The 20,902-nt window shown below is 49.0% G+C and overlaps 2 protein-coding genes across 4 annotated transcripts in view; one reads left to right on the forward strand and one right to left on the reverse strand.

Moving 5' to 3' along the window:
* CMTM4 (CKLF like MARVEL transmembrane domain containing 4) overlaps positions 1-8,402 on the forward strand; it is a 62,296-nt gene extending 53,894 nt beyond the window's left edge. Inside the window, exons 4-5 of one of the 3 annotated variants that reach the window (XR_002125519.1) lie at positions 921-2,018; positions 6,498-8,402. Coding sequence is in view for 1 of the 3 variants with exons in the window: in XM_019656375.1 (XP_019511920.1) it covers positions 921-1,085 (165 nt within the window). In the remaining 2 variants the exon portion in view is untranslated. Of the gene's footprint in view, positions 1-920 lie in introns of all 3 variants that reach the window. The other 2 variants (XR_002125520.1, XM_019656375.1) reach the window with 2 other exon arrangements.
* CMTM3 (CKLF like MARVEL transmembrane domain containing 3) lies at positions 5,915-16,390 on the reverse strand. The gene is made up of 5 exons (XM_019656399.1): positions 16,109-16,390; positions 13,040-13,195; positions 11,896-11,991; positions 11,413-11,533; positions 5,915-10,291 (listed from the first exon to the last, which is right to left on the reverse strand). Exons 1-5 carry the CDS (start codon positions 16,253-16,255, stop codon positions 10,263-10,265), a joined length of 549 nt encoding a protein of 182 aa, XP_019511944.1. The 5' UTR covers positions 16,256-16,390; the 3' UTR covers positions 5,915-10,262.
* Positions 16,391-20,902: the final 4,512 nt, after the last annotated feature.

The raw sequence follows: 20,902 nt of genomic DNA on the forward strand, positions 1-20,902 counted from the left end.
GTCAGAAATGTGCTTTAACAAGCCCTCCAGCTGATTCAGATGCGTGCTCGAGCTTGAGAACCACTGCTTTAGTCTTTCCAAAAGAGCCCCAGATGTCTGTCTGTTAGTGATGCTGCTTTTAAGAGCCTTGCCTGCCAGCGAAGAACACGATCTTGACACCATTTAGCAGTCAGATAACATTTTTGTTCTTCAAGGTAGAATGCCATGGGGGGTGGGGTGGGAACCAGATAATGTAAGACTTTCACTCTCTGCGTTCTACATTTCTGTATTTTTTTTTTTTCCTCTCAAAGGACTTTATTGACTACTTGGCTCCCCAGTTAATTTGTTGACATTACATTTCTGTATTTATGAAGAGTATGTAGCACTTTTGTAATGGGGAGGAATTAAAAGGTTTATAAAAAATATTAAATTAGTTGCTCTCCCAGGTGTCACTCAGTAGGTTCATCAGTCATTAAATAAGTCAAACTCCGCTGCCTCTCACCCTGGAGCTGCCCACTTGGAGCTGTCCAGGTGAGACACAGTGGACAGCAGGTGGGGTTTGGGGGCTGCGATTTGGAGTCAGGCCTATGGCTTGATTTTGGCTCACACATGAGACCCCGATTTTCTGTTTACATGGTATTTGTCTACATGTATTTTCTCATCTGGGACCAGTAGCCATGAAGGTACTGTAAAAGAAGCATGTTTGTGGTATTTTAAAAAACAGATCCAAAATACTTTGAAAGAAACCTTAGGCAGTCTTTCGGTCAGGCAGGACTTATGTGGTTCACACGACTACAGACTTGGCCATGGTCTGACAGTTAAACATTCCGTGGGGCTGGGCATCGGGGCGGGCAGCCGTAAGCTGCTCAGAAGCTGGTCCTGCCCAGACACCCCGTAGACTGCTGATGTGCCTGAGGACTAACCGCGCCTGTTTCTTGTAGATATTTGGCTTCTTGGCAACTGCGGTGTATGCGGTGAACACATTCCTGGCAGTGCAGAAGTGGAGAGTCAGCATGCCCCAGCAGAGTGCTAATGACTACATCCGAGCCCGCACGGAGTCCAGGGACATGGACGGCCGCCCCGAGATCCAGCGCCGGGACACATGAGGACCTGCCAGAGTCCTCCTCCCTCTCGTCCTCATGCCCATCCTTTCAATCAAGTTTTCTTTCCCGTGTCACGTCAGATTTTCATGTGATTAAGTTGAATTTTGTCCTCTTTGGTAAAAGTTCATTTTGGGAAAGGGTTTTCAGAGTGGCCTTGTTGGCAGGTATGTGAGGCTGGGAGCCCCCGTACCCAGCTGTCCAGACAGTGGTGGGTAGGAGTTGTCTCGCGATTCTCCAGTGTTTGGTGGCCACGGGAGCAGCTGGCCTCTCTGGCTGCCGTGCCCACTTTAGTTCTGCACTGTCCCCGAACACAGGCTGCCCATCTGACTCCGAGCCACCGTGTCATATGTATTTGTGACAAGTCAAGACTTTGGATTAAATGGGGCTGCTAGAAGGGAGGGAAAAATCAAGAAATGAAGGTCAGGGTGGGAACAGTCAGTCAGCAGTGGTTCCCTGACAGCGCCCACTGTGTGCTCCAAGTCAGCATTTAGTCTCGCTGCTGGCATCCTCTCCTCCTGCTCACCTTCCTTGCCCGGGGCATCCAGGCAGCCCGCCCAGGCCCAGAAAGCCATGTGTGGCACTGAGGGTCTCGGCGATGGGTGTGCTGGTTGAGCTCTTTGCTGGGGATGGAAGAAGCTGGTGTTCTCCCGGGACAGCTGCACAGGAACGCTGACGTGTGGGAGGGTCACCTTTCATTTTCCACCCTGCTGAGAAATCACATGATTCTTCCTCAAATGAATCACCTCCCTGAATCCCAGGTTCTCCTCCAGGAATATGGGGACCATCTTATTTTCCACTTTCCTTCCTACCCTTAATACGCTGAGGCTGAATTGCCGATTTTCTGTAATTTTACCTTCTCAGGTAAAAGCCAGGAAAGAAATACGATCCATTCCACCAGCCAGAACACTTGCCCATTTGCTGTCGTGTGGACCACAGGTGGGGACACTCCTCTGTTTTAGAGATGTGTGCTAATTTTCAAATACCTGAGAAGAGTTCTAAAGTGATTCTGAGTAGACTTGTCTAGGGTTTGAAAATACTTGAATTTGCACCACGACACTGATATTTCAGAAGGCACGAATTGTAGCTTTTTGTGCCTCAGGGTCAAAACTATGAACATCAATCTTGGAAGTTGTTGGGAAAAATTCTAATTATGTCAGGTTTTGAATTGATTCTTGCTAAAGTGAAGATTATTGTGGTGAATGAGTTAAACGAGCCCCTAAGAAGCTGTAATTTTTTTTTGTTTGTTTTATTCCTGTTGGAGACTAATTGTATCTTTTATGGAGAAATTGTTTTAACTGGTCAGGTTTTCACTCTTTGAACTGTTTTTAATGTTTACAAACCTCACTCTAGCTGTAATATTTTGTGATTAGACCTCACCAAGGAAAAAACACTTACTGATGGTGAGCAGGTGGGAAGATTTTGCAGTAATGTGGAAAATCCCCAGGATCTGGTACTAGTGTGTGATCACAGCTTTAGCAGTGTACTGTGTGATAAGAGAGAGAGAATATGAATATGAATATGTCTTTGGGGGTGGTGGGGGGACAGCGTGTTTGAGAAAGTGTCCATCTGTGCATGTGTGGCATTGCATTCTTCATAAAAGAACAGCGTTGGGGGATTGATCAGGTAACACTGCTAGGCTAGGGCCTGGATAGGAAGTGGTACTGTGCCGTCTCTGAAGGGTTGCGGATAGGGATTAGCACCCTGAACTGAACATCCTGAGCTCTGTTGCAGTTCCTTTCTGGAGCAGTTGCCCAGGTCACATGCCTAAGCCCCTTGTCTACTTCAGGGGCCATGGCTGCTGGTGCAGACCCAGCTGGTCTGGTGGTAACTCACCTCCCTCTCTGCCCCCCAAGAGGGCAGCCAGGTCTGGTCACAGCTGGGCGTGCTGCCCAGCGGGTCTGATCGAGCCTTTTTTCCAGGTCTGTCATGAGGCAGTACAAATCGTGCTTCACCAACTTTGAATCTATTATATGTAGTGATTTTTGAGGAGATTCTGACATCTGGATTTTATCTGTTCATTTCATATATTTATTTTGCATTAGTTTGCATTAGCTGAGTGTAGATGCATAGTCAGAATTGGACTTATCTCCCTCTGCGAGTTCCATTTAAAAACAGGGTCACAAAGACTCAGCCTTGCATCAAATGGGGCCCACTTGGAAGGACCACCCTGAACTTTATCAGAAATCTCCTGCTGGGAATCGTGTTACTTGGCCTCAATAAAAAGCTGCCTTTGAAGTGAGACTGAAGAAAAGGATACCATTCAGGCAGGATTTCTGCCCAAGTTTTCCCAAGTCACTTCAATAAAACCAGTTTATCATCTGGTGAAAAGGAGCCTATTGGCCTCCTGAGAACGTGTAGTCAGCGGCAAGAAAGCATTCTGAAGCCCATCGAAACTATAAATGCTGATATATGATAAAGAGTAATGCCACCTTGTGCCACGGAGCAACTTAGGAGTCCATGTGCATCTTAGTGTTAGAATCTGGAGTTATTTATGTCCCTGTAACTATTTAATATCCTCTATGCCATGAGACTGTCCCATGGGTTTTGTAAATATGTTTCTTTCTATTTAATTAGCTCCCACCACAACTGGAAGTGGTCAGGTAGGCTCTCTAAGTGGTGTGATGCACAGTCCTATGTCTCGGCACCGACGGCAGCTTGGTGGTGAGGAGTTATGAAGGGAATATGGGTGTTTAGGTGGATATAAAGACACCCGCCTTTTTTGTATGTTGCCTCTGTGTATAAACAAGACAATCTAGATTTGGGGGCTTTCAAAGGACTATTTTTGCAAATTGAAGGAAGCATATTTTTGCATTTAATAGTTCTAGTATGGACCAATGTCAGTTTGGTTTGGGGCATTTTCAGGCTGAGGCAATCTTAGCGTTTCTCAGTTTTCTGGTGGGATGATAATGGCTTTCATCATTTGTGCCAAACTCGAAGAGAACTACAGTTGCTGTGTGCGCTTGAATTTGTTCCTGGAGACTGTATGGGCTGAAACCCTCAAGCATTTGGTGGTTTTAGATGGATGCAAACACTGACGTCTTCAAAGAAAGTTTATCTTGGCACTGATTTGGTCAACGTGGTATATTTTTTCTGATTCTCCTTTATCCTCCCTTCACACTGCTTGAAGGCGTGAGGGGAAGTACCTTCTCCCTTTCATACAGAGAGATCACAATCATGAAAGCCTAAAGGCACTTGTTGGCCCCATATAAAGCTGGGGAAGGACTGAGGCACTTACAGATTAAAATCTCATAAGAGAAGTTTGATTTAAAGTAAAGTATTTTATTGTAGATTTTTACTCTGTGCAGCTATACTCATCCAAGAGAGATTGCCTACAAAATGGAGAGAAGGCAGTAGCCGGCCCAGTCCCAGGGCCCATGTCTTCCTTGGCAACTTGTTGAAGGGCCAGTAGAAGCAGAGCCCAGCCTGGCCACAGGGAAGCCAGCGAGGACCTGGCCTGGCTCTGAGGGCTTGGCTCTGGGAGGTGGACGACACCTCCAGCCCCTTGGGCACCCCTGGCAGGATGGCTCGTGCCCACAGGTAGGCATGAAGTGTATCTGACCTCCACCCTGTATTGGATGCTTCTGGCGAGAGCTTTGTGGCTCAGTTGAAAACATTCCTATTCCTAAAGTTTGCAGTTTCATCTACCTTTCTTTGAAGCTTTCACATGATTCATTCAGACTTGGGTTAAGCCATAGGTGGTCTCTGAGGAGATGAAGCACTTACTCTTCGTCTGCACATGTATGTGAATTCTTACTTGCGAGGAATGAGCCTTGTATGGTCCCCCTGTGTGTCATGTCCTGTGTGTGGCCCAACCTCACCTTTCCTTGTAGACACTCATGTGCTATTTGGAAAGAAACCCTCACCTCTCGGTGTGTTTGAGAAGTGGACCAAGTTCTAATTTCTGGCTGTGCAAGATTTTCTGTGGGTTGTTCTTAGAGCCTGTCCTAACAGATGAGTAGAATATGGAGACAACGTGTGGCCCATTTAGTGATTCTGGAAGGTAGTGATGATTTAAGTGGTTCCCACTGTGCCATCCCATCCAAAACAAAGCAACCATGAAGTCATTGTGCCACTGCCTGGTTGCCATTGTTTCCATATCTTGTATACTGGAAAATAATGACATTAAACAGGTAGCAAAAGGCGAAAACACTTTCTAGGGTGAGGGATTTTGTTGGTTTAGTCTCTTGAGCGAAATAAAAAGTTGCTTCCCGCTCCAGGAACTGCCATTAGCTGTGAGGTTTCCAGGCACTTGTTTAGCTCCTAGTGAAGTTTGCAGAACCCGGGGGTTCTCTCTTCCCTGGGTCTTACCTATTTATCAGCACCCACTTTTAGGGCCAGTGAGGCGACAGGCTGGTAAGGTGGGAGGTGAAAGGCGGAGACCCTGCATCCCAGACTCTGTCTGCTCTGGGACTGTTGATAACACTAGACGGGTCAGTGACTCGGGCAGTCTTGAAAACATGTACTTGGTTAGCTTCCTTGCTATTCTCGTCTTGGAAAAGTGAGGTCTTGTGTTCTGGAATTGGCTTGAGAACAAGAGCTGAATGTTGGGACCAGTGTGCCTTGGTGCTGGAGGCATGGGTAGCGAGGGCTCTTGGTGTTGATTTTGGGAACTCATGAGTCTGGACAAGTGACAGAGATTCTGGTTTGGGTGCCACCTTAGAGAGGATGCAGACCTAACACCGCCTGCTTTCAGCTTTGTAAACTTCCCTGCTCTTTACAAAAGCATATGTTTCTTCTCTTCTCAGCAGGTATCGTTGAAATCATCAGAACCCCCTGATTGAGAAGGCAATTTGAAATATTTGACACTTTACATTTCTTTTATTTCGAAACTGTTTCTGAAATAAAATACCTTCAATATCTGTTAGATCTAGAAGAATTGCCTAGAATAAAGTTTAGATTATGGGTCCTTCATTAATATATCTTTTTCTTAGGGTTAGTTTGTTGTCTACATTTTTAATGCCAAGACTTTAAATTCAGGTGACTTGCTATCTAGACTCCCTGGTGTGGTTGGGGATGCATTATACACAAAGGTGGAGAGCCTTCATTAAGGGGTTAATAGCCTGGACTCTAATGAGCTATCACAACTTCTATGGTTCTCATTGAGAGGAGGAACTTGTCTCAAATGACCTTAATCAGCTTTGTTGATGGGATAAGGGCGAGGCCCAGAGTTTCTTTTCATAATTGTGCTGCAGAGGAGAGATGGTGTGACACAATTGATTCTGATAATGGTTTGTATGGGATTCAGTAATAATCTGAAACTATCAAATCTGAGTCTCCTTTTATCAGGCAAGCTGCCTGAAGGGACCGTCAGGAAATGAGGACGGTGGGGAGAGCTGGTGCCCATGCCAGGCAGGGCCAGGTGTGACTGATGGCTGCTTCCCTCCGTGGGTCATTTTGCTTTCCTGCCTTTTCCAGAATCGACAGCTTTCAAGACTCTGTCCCCCTCTCTGCAGTCGTGAGGAAGGCAAACATTTGGGGCTTGAAGAGAGAGCTGGCTGGTCCAAGGGCTGAGGGAAGGTGAGGGCAGGATGCCTGGACAGCCGCCCCAAGCTGGCCCAGGCCCGCAGAGGGGCCACCGGCTTCCAACGCTTTCATTCTGTAACACATTTAAAAATGAGTTTTCAAATCCTGCCTCATGGTGAAATGATATATATAGATAAAGCCAGTGCTTTAACTTGATTTTGAGGTGGTTCCCTCTAAGAGAATGCTGGAGATTGAAACTATTTGTATATGTTGAAATTTGTAGGGGTTCAGGAACCCATGGCAAGAACACTAAACTATTTATTACACGTATGACTATTTTTCCCCAAAAGTAGGTATTTCTGTCTTTGTATATTTTAAGACAAATAATAATCACTTCACCTTTGGTGCCTTCTGTGTGTCAGTCACATAAACACTCTTGTCAATCATGGAATTGAAAAAAAGATGTACATTTAGTTAAACCAGATAACACTATTTTTGTAGCATGATTTTAGATTGTGTCCTTTTAATATTGCTTTTAGCAATGCTGGTTTTGAGGTTGTTCATTTTCCCTTTAAGCTTCATATGTATTTTAAAAAACAGAAACCACCCCTGGTTATTCCTGTCTCCTTTCTGCTGCTTTCTCCCTCCACATCTTGTTTCTGCTTATTTAAACAGTCTGAGAGGAAGAGTATATTTCTGTGAAATAATTATTAATCAGTATAACTGCATTTGGCATTTTTAAACCACTTGTTCAGCTTGGAGAGCCACTGCTCACTTTAGACAGTAAGCGGAAAGTGGTTCCATTAAAAAAGAACAACAACAACAAAAAGAACAGAACATCCTTGGTGCTCTGACTTCCCTTCTCTGGGTCTAAAACAGTGAAAAGGGCATTGAGGGTGTTCCCTGGTCTGCTGTCTTCCAGGATACGCTCAGGCCACCCCTCCAGCTCTGCTGCCTGGGTCCGGGGGTTGCGGGTGTTCCACTGGTCTGGGCTCACCTTCCACTTGCTCTCCAGTTCCACTCGGATCGCACATTGACTTGTGGATGCCCTGGGTAGGCCCGGTGGCCTTTTCTGGTTTTCAGCCTGAACGAAACAGACCCCCTGCTATGAGGAGCTTGCCGAAATCAAGACAGAGAACACTCTCGCTGCTCCTTTTGCTCTCCTGCCCCTGCAGGCCATGAGTTCTGTCTGGTCAAGAAAAATCTTGAGGAAACTAGCTGCGCCATTGCAAAATGAAGGAATGGATTTATTAAAACATGAAATTGTAGCTTTTTTGTCCTTTTTGAAGGGTCAGAATATGTAATTATTTTCTAACAAAAGAAGTCAAGTCAGGTGGCTAATAACTCTAATGATTACTGATCGGTACTTGGTCCGGTGGTACTTTTAAGGATAATGTTAATTTAAATAACGATTACACTTTGCTTCGTAAAAGTCTGTTTCCTTTAACAGTTTAGATACAGCTGAGGGGATGCCCATTGGGAAAGCTTTGGTTTATGCTGTTGGCTGGTCAGAGCCCCCACCATGGCTTCTCACACCGACATGGGTGCCCCGGGGTGGGCATTCCGGGCTCTGCCGGCTCTCAGGCTTGACTGGCCATTGGGAGTGATTTTGGGGCCCCAAAGCCTTTGCTTTTGTTGATTTGTCCCTGACAGCAAAGCCTCACATTGCCCTCAGTTTCCCCCCTTTATTTCTTTTAAAGGACCAATTTTTCATGGTACTTGTCCTGATCGTTTTCATAGTGTTCAAATCTGTATTTTTGTATGTAGAGGGAAATGATTTTCTCAACACTAATCGCTACTATTGTATTAAATTGTCATGAAGGAGTTCTTGTTTAATAAATGGACATGTAAAAATGGTATTGTCTTTCTCCGCTCTGACTTCCCTTCTGCCCCTGAGAAAGCTGTGGGCCCCTGTTCCTGAAACGGGCCTGTTACGTGGAGGTTGAACACGGCCACCACTCGCGGGACGAGGCCTCTGTGGTATGTATAGGTGTCGACAGGCAGCTTGGCTGGCTTTGCTGGGCTAAGCTGGAGCAGAAACAGCCACCATGTGCCCCTCAGCTTCTGCACGTACAACTTTCATAGATATTTTCAGAATGTGTGTGTAAATTGAAGCAGAAGGCCTCACTTCTTCCCATTGGCCTGGGCTAAAACCCTGACGCAGGCTCCTGCCAGGATCCACGTCCGAGGTCCCGTGTGCAACCAGTTTCCAACCCTGACAGCTCCAGGGTCTAGCTGCCTGATAGGTGCTGGGGGATGTCATCCTGACATGTGAGAGGGCCCTGAGCCTCCTCAAAGGACCTGTGGTGACCTGGGAAAGTTACCAAACCTGTCCGTTTTCTGGACTGTAAAACAGGTTTCTGTGAGGGATAAATAACACGTGCATGAGACGCTTAGTGGGGTGCCTGGCATGGAGCAAGTGCGCATGGATTGTTGCCGATGCCTGGAGCTGTCAGGATTCACACCATGTATGCGAGCAGTCTGTGCGGAAGCATGATACCCGACAGCATTGCTCTGGGTGGTGTGAGGTTGTTTTCAAACACGTACTCCAAGCAGGTGGTCAGTTTGATTTAATCCATTATGGTTGTTTTTCAGGGTAGAAGATTCACATGCAAGAGAACAAAAGTTACACAAATGCTCAAAAAGGGGTCCAGAACTCTGGCTCATTCATGAGGCCTCTTGGGACACAGGAAATGCTATTTAAGAAGTAGCTTTTATGTAAAAAAATTATATAAAGTTACAAAAATCCTATTGAAGATATATATATATATATACACAGCATTAGGTCCTTAGGGGACACAGAAAGCATGTTTCACCTCTCATGAGGTGGTCAGAAGACCGGCTCTGGTGTCTCAAAGCACATTGTCCTGAGTGCCCAAGAGCCTGTCGCCTGCTGGTGGGCCCCCAGGGAAAGAGAGGGTTTGGCTGGGCCTGCCCAGCTACCCAGGATGCTGTCAATGCTATTTCATTGTTTGGTACCCCAATCTTTTGGACCTGGTAAGCTACTCTATGAGCTTTTCTTTGAAAGTCTTAGACCCAGAGTAGTTATGTCACCTGGAGAAGACATGGTCTCCAGGGGTGTGAGGTGTCAGCTGTGGGCACCGAGACCCACTTTCTCCTAGATGACAGGGCAAAGGTCAGTTTTCTCCCTGCTTCAAGGATGAAGAGGGAACTGGGGTTCCCTGAACCAAAGAATCTTGGAAGGATCCCTCTTGACAAAAGTGTCTGGCGCGAGCAGGGGCACCAATGCAGACAAAAGCCACTGGGGCCTGGCGGGTTGGCTCCATGGTGGTTGGTGGTTTCTGTCTTACTTGTCCGTTGTCCCATCCTGTCTCCCCCCACCCGCCATGAGATGCTTCCTGTGTTGGGGGTAGCAAGGCTCTATCTGCTTTGTCCTTTGTGCTTATTTTTGGCAGAGAGGTTAAAGGACTTAAGGTCTGTGGGACAGAAATGTGGAGGAGTGGCGGAATATTCACAATGCCCTCCCGTGCAGTGGTTAGATAGGCTAAGCCAAAGGGCGTCATCTTGTGTGCTGGGCTCAGGAACATCACCTTGGGGCTGTGAGGAGGCCCGCTCTATCAGCAACTCCCGCTGCTGCTTGAGAAGTCACAGCCTCCCTCCCAACACACCCTGTCTCCTGGCCAAGCTCCGGCCAGCGGGTCAGAAGTGCAGGAGTGAAGGCCCGCGTGGCTCAGGTTGCCAGGGCAGGGCAGGCCTTTAGTCGGAGTCGGAGTCGGAATTCTCTTCTGAAAGGAAAGCAAAGAGGAGGCTTGGCAGGAGTTTCCTGGCCAGTGGAGCCTGGGAGCAGTCTCTGGAGAGGCACAGCCAGGCTGTTGGCTGGAGCCTTTAGCTTAGGCTCCTCCTGCAGCTGACCACGCTGTTGGTGGGGTCTGCTTGGTGGAGGGCCTGGGACCCTCCACAGGCAGCTGCTGTCACCTCCAGGGTGCAGTCAACTGGAGGTGGGAACCCAGATGCCCTTTCCTTTGGGGCTCCAGGCCCTCCCTAGCTATGTTTCCTGAGCTGTTCTAACCTGGGGATGTCAGGGCTGTATATCTGCATCCCAAGCCTACCCTGCAATTTAGCAGGACAACATGGGGACAGATATTTTCTTGTAAGAAACTCAAATACACTGAAAATCAGGAAGCCTCTTTTTGGCCATTTTATAGTTTCAACCCTTCCCCCCCCTCCCCCCCGCAAGTCCTTATTTTACATTGTGATCAGAAATATGGTATGGCTGTGTTGTCACAGATGGAAAAACCAGCCATCCAACTTGCAACCTTTTTTAAAAAAAATAAAATCAGTTAATGGCACAATAGCCATTTTGAGCTGAAGCATGGCTGGATGGGCCAGAAGGACTGTTGTGCTTTCTTTGGATATAAAAAGCAGAATAAGCCTGAGCTTGCCCGCGCTTGACAGAGTGCTGCGGTGCTAAGGATGACAGCCTGGTTTTCTGGCTTTTAAGCCAGGGGCAGGCGAGACTGCAAGGGGGCCTGGCTCGGGGCAGGTGCTCTGCAGCCCAGTGGACAGTGCCCAAGAGCAGAAGCAGTGACTGGCTGTCCTGGGGGATCAGGGAGGGTTTCACTGAGGAGGAGGTGCTAAGCATGCCCTCAGCTTGCCCTTCCTGGAAAGGTTGAGGCCCTGGGGAGCCTGGTACTTCTCCAAGGGGACCGGCTTTATGATCAGTGCTGCATGAAGGGTTATGAGAACCAGGCTGTGAAAACACCTCCTGCCCGTGGAGAGAGAGGAAGTGCTCCTACTCCAACCTCAAACCAGCCAAGTGTCCCCAAGGGAGAGCACGGCCCCTGCCCCAACCATCCTGGGTGATAAGCCAGGTTCCTGGGTAGAAACACGCAGAGTGGCCACCCACCTTCCTCCTTGTTGGCTGTGGTCTCGTCTGCAGAGTCCCCTTGTTTGAGGAATTTGGCCACGTCGTTAAAGATCAGGTAGAAGTCGATGGCAAACACAATGGTGGCAAAGAAGCCAAACACCTGGGGAATACAGGGGACAGGGTGGATGGGACATGTCATCAGGAGCTGGGAGTCCCTGGTCCTAGCCTGAGAAGCAGCTGCCTCAGCCTCACCACCTGTTTTTATCTGCTCAGATAAGCAGCTTGGATGGCAGGCACAGGCCCTTCCCATTAATGACAAATAGGAAAACGAGCTGTTAACTTGGTCAGGAAATACCCGTTGAAAGCTTGGGAGCAGAGTAGGCCTCTAATAAGAGGACTGTGGAATCGCTGAGCTCCACATGAAAGCCCAAGGGGCCTAAGCAGGGACAGAATGCGCCCCAGGTACTAAGTCGGTGTCCTGTGGAGCATCTGGGCTTTAGGAGGGGCAGGGCGGCTACTCACCCCAGCTGCTTTGGAAGCCCCATCTGAGTATTTGGCGACAGCTGTGATGGAGATGGCAAAGTAGATGAGGGCCGCTGTGACACAGCGTAGGAAGTCCTGGGGAGAGAAGGGCATGGTCACACTGCCCTGAGCTCCCTGGAGTGGTGCACAGCAGGGGAGGGGACAGCTGGGAGCCAAGGCAGGGGTGAGGGACTGAGAGGTGGCCGAAATGGCTGGAATCCTACTGTTCCCAGAGGAGGATGGGCCTGACAGCCTGGACACAAGCCTGTCCCCCAGGTCCAGCACCCATGGTGCCACCACCCTGCCCTTCTCCCAGCTCCACTCCTGCCCCTGCTCAGGTGCCCCGTCGGCTGCCCTTGGTCCAGCTGGGCAGCTGCTCTCTGCCCAGTGGACATCAGGGTATGGACCAGGCTGCAGCTCACCCTGTGGCTTGGCCTGGGTGCAGATTGCCCCATTTGGTGGGGAGGGAGAAGTTGGAAGCCTTGTCACCTGCTCCCTTCTGGTTCTCTAGTGGGAAGATCTGGCCCTGGGCTGCGCTCTGCCACACACCTGTGGCAGATCCATTTATGTATTACGGTTTCTGCCTACTTGTCCCTAAAATGGGGACACAAAGGGTGCAGTCCCATGAGGAAGAATGCTGGGTATGAAGTCAAGAGACCAGAGTTCAAATGCAGCCTTTGCTTCCCTTTTCTCTGACCCATTTCATAGAGCAAAAAGTCCGAGGTGGGGCTGTGGCCCTCCCGGGTGATAAACAAGTTGCCTGAGGGCTGGGGTCTGGTTATGCCTTTGCAAGTCCTCAGTTAACCTGCCCTGCCCACGAGGAAATGGCTTGAATTCCTGCGGCTGAGGCTCATTCCCGAAGACCCAGCTGGGAGCACCAGCGCCACCTGGTGGCCAAGGGGCGAGGATGCCGTCTGGGATTTCTGCCTCACGGAAAGACCCTGGAGGCCCGGGAGGTGTGCGACCTGATCTGAGTCACGTGGCTGCTGGGTAGTGGGGCCCGGATCATATGAAGCCAGGTCTACCGCCTGGATCCAACTAACGGCAAACAGCCTCTAGCGTACTGAAGAAAGGGTGAGGGCCAAAAGGCACAACTCTCTGTGATGGCCAGCCAACCCCCGCCTCCTGGGGCCCCAGACCTCACCATCATGGGCCAGCACAATCCCTGCCACTTGTCATTCAGCTGCATGGCATCAGCAAAGAGGAAGAAGAGGGCCAGCAGGAACTCCAGCAGGGGCGCTGTGAGGAAGGCAGATGCTGAGGACGCCACATAGCAGACAAAGGTGATGAAGGAGAGACCCTGGGGGATGGGAAGAGGGAGAAGTCAGAGGCTTGGCACTTGCCCAGTGTCCCTCTGAACCGCCTTGCAGTCAGGAATAGAGGAGGCTCCCGTAGCGGAAGTAATCTGCCCTCATTTGTGCAGCTGCCAGGATGAAAACCGTCATGGGGCCCATGCCCACACCAGGTGCTGTGCTCAGTGCTTCTGGGCATGGCCCAGGGTCCTGACCCCATGCCAGCTTCCTGCCAGGACCCAATCAGGAAGCCCCAAACTCCCACCTGTGTCCCGCCTCCCAGGAGGCCACTCTCTGGGGCTGCTCACCCAACCCCCCACCCCAGGAGAATCCATCCAACTCAGACGGTGCACAACAGGGGCCAATTGAACCTAAGCAGTCTCAAGGGCAGCCCACTAAGCAGGAACCAGATTAAAAAAATCACTCCCAACACACTAGATTTGTGCTTTTCACTGAATGTAAATTTTACCTGAAAAATAAACAAATCTAAAACATTAGTTAATATGCATGCAGAAGTGTTTAGAGTTGAAATGTACTGATGTCTGCAATTCTAAATGTATCAAAAAATAAAATGGATTGAAGGACAGATATGTGATAAAGTAAATATAGCAACATGTTAACAACTGTATAATCTAGGTTGTGGGTGTGAAGAGCATTAACTCTTGGCTTTTAAATATATTTGCAAATTTTCATAAGACATCAACATCCAGGAGAGGGGTGCTGACACTGACACCTCAGGCCCTGCTAGTCTTTGGGTGAGCTGCACTCAGGAACTATAAGAATCAAAATGTTTTCTGCAACTCTGCCCACATACAGTGGGTGAAACTGGTGCTGGTGGATGCCAGAGGCCCCCAGTTAGTTCTGCAGAGTGTGCGCTGCAGGGCAGACCAAGGTGATGAGGCTGTTCACTGGGCCAGTGCCTGCTGGGGCTCATGCAGTCTCCTGGGATCCTAACAAACACCCATGTGCCAGGGGCCGCTCACAGCCCACTTTACAGATGAGAAGACTGAGGTTCAGAGAGGTGATGTGATTGCTCAGTGTTATGCAGCTAATAAGAGGAAACCAGGATTTGAACCCAGACTTGGATGACTTTACAGATGGGGTTCTTAAGCAACCCTGCCCTGTGAGTACTGGCTTTTATCTGCCCTGGTTTTTGTCACTGTGCTGGGTTTGAACACGTCCATGGCTGAGTAGTTTGGAATGGGGCCCAGGGGCTGGGCCCAGGGGGCCTCATAGGGATGGCCCAGATGCCCCACAGGAAGCACTGCGGCTGCTTCAGTCAAATGAGCTGCAGAGATCCCAGGGAGTCCCCAGGGCACCCACATCTGCCCTACTCATGGCCGTGGGGGTAGCTGAGCCCAACTTGAACAGATGGGAAACTAAGGCACAGAGGTGGTTGACAGGCTGCCAGGGGACCCTGACCTCGTCTGTCCATAGCTCTTGCTTTATTTTCTCTGTGGTGGGCTGTTGTTGTGTCCCTCCCCTTCCTGAACCTCATCCCCCAAAGCCTGATTCTGAGGGTCCCCCTCTTGATTCCTATTTCCTCATTCCCCGATTCCTGGTAGCCACTTCTTCCCCGTTTCTGCCCACGTCAGCCTCCCCACTTGCTAGGGCCTGTGGGCAGACCGGAGATGACCAGAGGTGGGAGTGACCTGGAGCGGCTGCCCTTGTGTCTTCAGTGCCCACGGCTCACTCTTCCGAGACCAAGATTCCTGAAACCCCGCTATGTCCCAGGCCCCCTCCATGCCTTGACCTCTGAGGTGGGCCTGACTGGGGTGGGGTTGGGGTCTCCTCAGTGGATGGTGGGTTGATTCAAGGCTTCTCCCCAAAAGCTCTCACCAGTCTCTGGGGTGGCCAACCAGGAGGCGACCCCTTGGAGTGAGGGCTGTGAGTCCTGGGTCCTGGTGCCTTACTTGGGAGTTGGGCAAACCCTAGGCACACAAGAGGTGGTAGGACTGCCACCCGCCCTGTCGAACAAAGGAGAGGTGCGGGTAGAATCCTCCGTTGTCTGACTCCCATCCCCCTCTGCCTTTGCTGTCTCCTGGCCCTTATGTTACCCACCTGTCAAATCCCCCTGATGCTCGGGCCCCAGCTTTCTTATCAGCAAAATGGGAATAAGGCCAGGGACTGTCCAGTTGCTGGGGATCTAAGGAGTAAGTGCCTCCCCCATCCTGCCTCCCCTGTGCCGGGCCTCTTCCTCCCGTTCCCGTCGATGGAGGCCCAACACCAACCCCCACGCTACACGCGGACAATGCCGGAGTTTTCAGTGTCCCGAGGACAAAGGCTTGATGGGCCGGGGTGGGGGATGTTGGAAGGAGGAAGAACCTCAGCGGGGGCGGGGCGGCTGGATCCCGGCGCGCGAGGGGAGGAGGTGGATGAAGTCACCCCGCTGGGCTCCTGCCCCCGCCCCTCTTCCTGCGCGCCCCCCACAGTACTGCTCCGGCCTCACCCAATCCCGGGGGGTCCCCCTCCCAGCCGGCTGCACAACACTCCAGTCTCCAGCTCGCAGGTCCAGGCCCGGCCGGCCCGCCCTGCGCCCAGGAAAACGGGACAGGGCGCCCCGACCCAGGGGTCGTTAAGGGGCCCAGAGAGGGCGGAGGCGCTCGAGGTCACACAGCGCCGGGCTGCGCTCCCAGTGGCCGAGGCGCCGCGTCGCAGGATCCCTCTCCAGGCTCCCCTATGGTCCCCAGCTTTGCACTCGCGGCTAAAACACCCGGGAAGGCCTGGGTTCGGACACCGCCCCGCCGCTAACCCACGCGCGGAACTTGAGCGAGTCTGTCCGAAACGTGGGCAAGTTTGCCCAGTTTGGGAGGGCTCCGAGAGGGGTCGGCCCGGCGCATGTGGACAGTCGTAGCCGCCTCGCGAGGGGCGCCGCCCGGGGTGTCGGCCGGCCGGTGGGGGTCGCGCTGCGCCGCACTCACCGACTCCGCCAGCAGGAGGCGGCCTTTGAGCGAGCAGAGGAAGGCGCGCGCGGGCAAGAGGGCGCGGAGCCCCGGGACGGGCGCGCCCGGCGGGGAGCGGCCGGCGGGGTCGGGGTCCAGGTCGGGGTCCGGGTCTGGGGGCCACATGGCGACGGCGGCACGGACGAGGCTTGGCCTCGCTCCCTCTCCCCCGGCACTCGGGAGGGAAGCGGAAACCCAGACTGTGCGGAAGGAGAGAAGAGGCCAGCGAGCTCCGCGCTGGGGTGCATCCCCTCGCTGCCCCGCCCCCGCCCCGCCTTCCCCTATGCCCCCTCCTCCTCCTTCCCTTCTTCCCCTCTTCCGCCCTCCTCCTCCTCCCTTCTGACCCTGGCTCTCCGGGCTGCTTGGGCCGGCGCTGATCTGGACCCTCCGCGGTACTGGCCTGGGACCTCAGACCCCACACATTCTCCCCTCACCCCTGCCCTGGCGGCTCGAGCCCTTCTTTTTGCCACCCCTGAACGCCCCGTCGGACCCATCTCTCCTTGCCCCGAAGTGTTGTCTACCCTCGCTGCCTCCAGTCCTACCTTCATGCGTATGCGCAGGTCGGGGACCCAGGACCCTAGACATCCAAACAGCAAGATTCTCCCTAGTCCTGTGGCTTTGACCTCGCGGTCAGCTCCTCACCCCACTTCCTCTCTCTCCCTTGGACAGTCAGTCCTCTGCTCTCCCATCTTCTGCCAGCCTAGCAGGCATCTCTGTTGGCTGCCCCAGGCCTGGATTCTGCCATTCCACCCCGTTTCATCCCAGAGGACTCTCACACACCTTAAAGCCCCAACACCACCACACACACACACACACACACACACACACACACACACCTGCCCCCGACGTCTGGAATTCAGTGTGACCAAGACCCAGCCCGTGACATTCTCGCTGTGCCTGGGCCTCTATAAGAGGCACTGCCATCCATCCTTCCACCCCAAGAGCCAGAGCCCCTGGGGGTTGCCCTTGTTTTCCCTCACCCTCACCATCAATCCATCAAGGCCCCACATCTTTACCTCCTAAGCTTTCTTTCATCTGGGTCCACTTCTCACCACCATCATGGCCTCCACTAGATCCCAGACCACTCCTGTCTCCCTGTATGGTTGAGGAATCAGGCCGTTCTGCTTCCTCAATGGGCAACCAGAGGGATGCTTAAATCCTCAATCATGGTCACCAAAGAAACCTTGGGAGCTTTTCATTTTGCTCAGTGTCTTGGTATAGGGACTAAAAACATAACCCCTTGCTGCCCTCTACTCTCTTTCTCTCTCATTCATGTGCCTTCTCACAGCTTGTTGAACAAACCGGGTTCGCTCCTGCCATGGGGCCTTTGCACATGCTGACCCCTCTGCCTGGAGTGCTCTTTTTCCACTTTGTTATCTGATCAGTTCTTCTTTAGTCTTCTGTGGGCATGATCACTTCCTCTGAGAAGACTTCGCTGACCTCTCCAGCTAGGTAAGAGGCACTTATTCATTCATTTATTCATTCAACAGCAGAGCTAGAAGCCCAAGATGCAGGGAAGTCCCAGGTTATTTGGGGATGGGTGGGCATGGATAAACACGATGTCCAGAGAATCCTGAATAAGATGATTGCTGGTCATAGATGTTTGGCAGGTTCAGAGGGCAGCCAGGCAGCCTGTGTGGGAAAAAGGACTGAGCTAGGGACCAGCAGGAGGAGATAGATTGCGGAGGCCCAGGCCCTGGTGTTTGGAATTTACCCCAGATTTTCTGAGGGGAGGACAGGTGAGGGTTAGAACAGAGGACCACCTGATTCTGACCTGTGATAATTAAAACGTGGCCCCAAACTACAATTCAGTAATAAGAAAACAACTCAATTTTAAAAAGGGGCCAAAAGATTTGAACACACAATTCAACAAAGATGTGTGAACTTCCAGTAAGCACATGAAAAGATTCTCAACATCAGTAGACCACTAGAAATGCAAATTAAAGCCACAGTGAGATACTATACCTAGTAAGATGGCTTAATAAAAAGTGACGCTACTATTGGGTTGTTGGAAAAGTCATGACGTATTTTTCTATGTTTTTCGTTGCAAAAATGCATCATGACTTTTCTGACAACGCAATATTTAAGTCCTGGTGAGGATGTGTAGCAGCTGGAACTCTCAGGCACTATTGATCCAGGCGGCAGTTGTTACGACCACTTTGGAGCTGTTTCTTAAAAAGTTAAACAGAGGCCAACCATATGACCCAGCCATTTTACTCGTAGGTGTTTACCTGAGAGAAATGAAAGCACATTCCTATACAAAGGCTTGTATACAAATGTTCATAGCAGTTGTTTTTAATACAATAGCTTAAAGTGGAAACCACCTGGTGGTTCTACAGGGGAAGGAATTAACTGTGGGACATCCACACAAGGGAATACTTCTTAGCAATATAAAGGAATAAATAATTGATAAATGCAACAATATAGATGCTTTTGCAGATATTATATTGAATGAAAGAAGCCAGGCTCAAAAGGGTACATACTCCATGGTTTCATTTTAATGAAATTCTAGAACAGGTGAAACTAAGCTATGATGACAAATCAGATCAGTGGTTCTGGGGTTGTGGTAGGAGGAAACTTTCTGGGATGCTGGAAACATTTTTTATTTTGACTGGGGTGGTGGTTACATGGGGACATATATTTGTCAAAACACATCAAACTGTGCACTTAGCATGGGTGCATTTTATTTCATGAAATTTATATCTTGGTTTGCTGAAAGGGTACTGAGAAAAAGAAAATACAGCGACAGACTAGAGTGGCTGAGAGGGCCCAGGAGAGGGCAGGTAGAACCGGGTAGGTGCCCTTGCTTGAGCTGACTGGATACCCGTGACCACTGTCCATCCCACCACAGGCTGTGAGCTCCCTGGGGTCTGGCCCAAGCCCAGAACCTGTCACAAAGGATGGCACCAGGAAAAGTGTGCTATGGAATAAAGGAGGGTGGCTCTATTCCTTTTATATTCCTTGGGTAAGGAATATTTTCCATTCTCGTCCAGTTATTTATTTCATTCTTTCAGTTACAGTAAAACCTTGGATTGCTAGTAACTTGGTTTGCGAGTGTTCTGCAAGATGAGCAAACATTTCTAATACATTTTAACGTGGTAAATGAGCGATATCTTGCAATACGAGTGGTTTGTTTCTGGAACAAATTATGCTCCCAAACCAAGGTATTACTGTACAATTAAATACTATTGTGCTTCATTTTATTGGCTGTTGTTCCATCTTTGGCCGTTAGGTGGGCTCCTGTGTGACTAAAATGCCCCATCTTTTTTTTTTTTCCTTCCCATTTCCTGATTTTCTGACACTATAAGATGGTTCAGGTGCATTTTGTATTCTCCTCATCCCAGCACTAGGATCAGCCTTTTCTCCAAGAAGCTCTGGTGTTTTTTATTGGAGAATGGCATTTAAAAATGAAAATTTTTCTGAGCAGTTTAAATTTGCGTTTCTCTAGTTATGAGTGGATTAAGCACTTTTTTCCCCCTGTGTGAGAGCCATTTGCATTTTCTTTTCTGAGAACTGACTTTCCACATACTTTGTATATTTTTCTATTAATTGTTGGTTTTAAAAATTGATGGATAAGATACGCATGTATTCAGGAAATTAGTCCTTTTTTGAAATGTGAGTTATGAATATTTTTGCCTGGTTTGTCATTTGTCTTTTACTTTGCATTTTTGCAATACAGGTTTTTTCTTTTTGAACCTGCTGATTTTCTCCTTTAATCTGTAAATGTTGTGAATGACAGTAGTAGTTTTCCTAATGCTCACCATCCTTGTATTTGTGGGATGTGCCTTTCTTGGTCATGGTGTTTGTCTTTTTGATAAACCTCTCGATTCATTTTGCTAGTATTTTTATTTGGGATTTTTGCCTTTATTTTCATAAATAGAATTGACTTGTAGTTTTTGTTTCATTTTATTACTTGTGTTATCCTTTATTTAAGACTTTCTTATTTCCAAATGAAGGCGCTTAAAGCTATAAATTTTTCTCTGAGAACCACTTCAGACAGATTCCTAAACTATTGCTCTAGTTTTTATCCATTTCTAATTAGCTTGTAGTTTCAGTTTTAATTTCCTTCTAATCCATGAATTTTAAAATAATATAAAGGAGTATTTAAAAGTTTTTAATTAGATAAATTAGCTATACTTTTGTGGTTAATTTCTAATTTTATTATTTTTCTTTAGAGAATAGGTCTGTATGTTCTGCTTTTTGGGATTCATTGAGATTTTCTTTGTGTCCTAATAGTCAATTTTTGTAAATGTTCCATGTGTGTTTAAAAAGACTGAACAGTCTCTCTTAGGTGAGTACAAAATTTATCTATATATCATATATTTTGTTAATTATGTAATTTAAACCCTCTGTATACTTATCCTTTTTTACTTGATGTCTTGCTTATTAAAACAGGTATGTTAATGCTACTTATTAAGGTTTTAATTTATTACTCTGTTCTTGCATTTCTAATAGTTTTAAGGTTTTGGTTTTTTCTTTTGAAGCTATGGTGTTAGATGAACAAAAGTTAACATATATTTTGTTCAGTAGTGGGTAGCAATTAAGAGCCTAAGCCCTGGGTTTAAATCCAGGTTCTACCACTCTTAATTTCTTGTTCTCAGTTTCTCCATCCACAAACTGAGATATAATAGTACCTAAGTCATATGCTTATTGTAAGGATCAAATGAGTTAATATATATAAGTATCTTAGAACAGTGCCTGGCATATTATAAGTTTTTTTTTTTTTAAGATATTTTATTGGGGAACAGTGTGTTTTTCCAGGACCTATCAGCT

The sequence above is a fragment of the Hipposideros armiger genome, unplaced genomic scaffold (assembly GCF_001890085.2).
Source record: "Hipposideros armiger isolate ML-2016 unplaced genomic scaffold, ASM189008v1 scaffold_9, whole genome shotgun sequence".
NCBI lineage: Eukaryota > Metazoa > Chordata > Mammalia > Chiroptera > Hipposideridae > Hipposideros > Hipposideros armiger.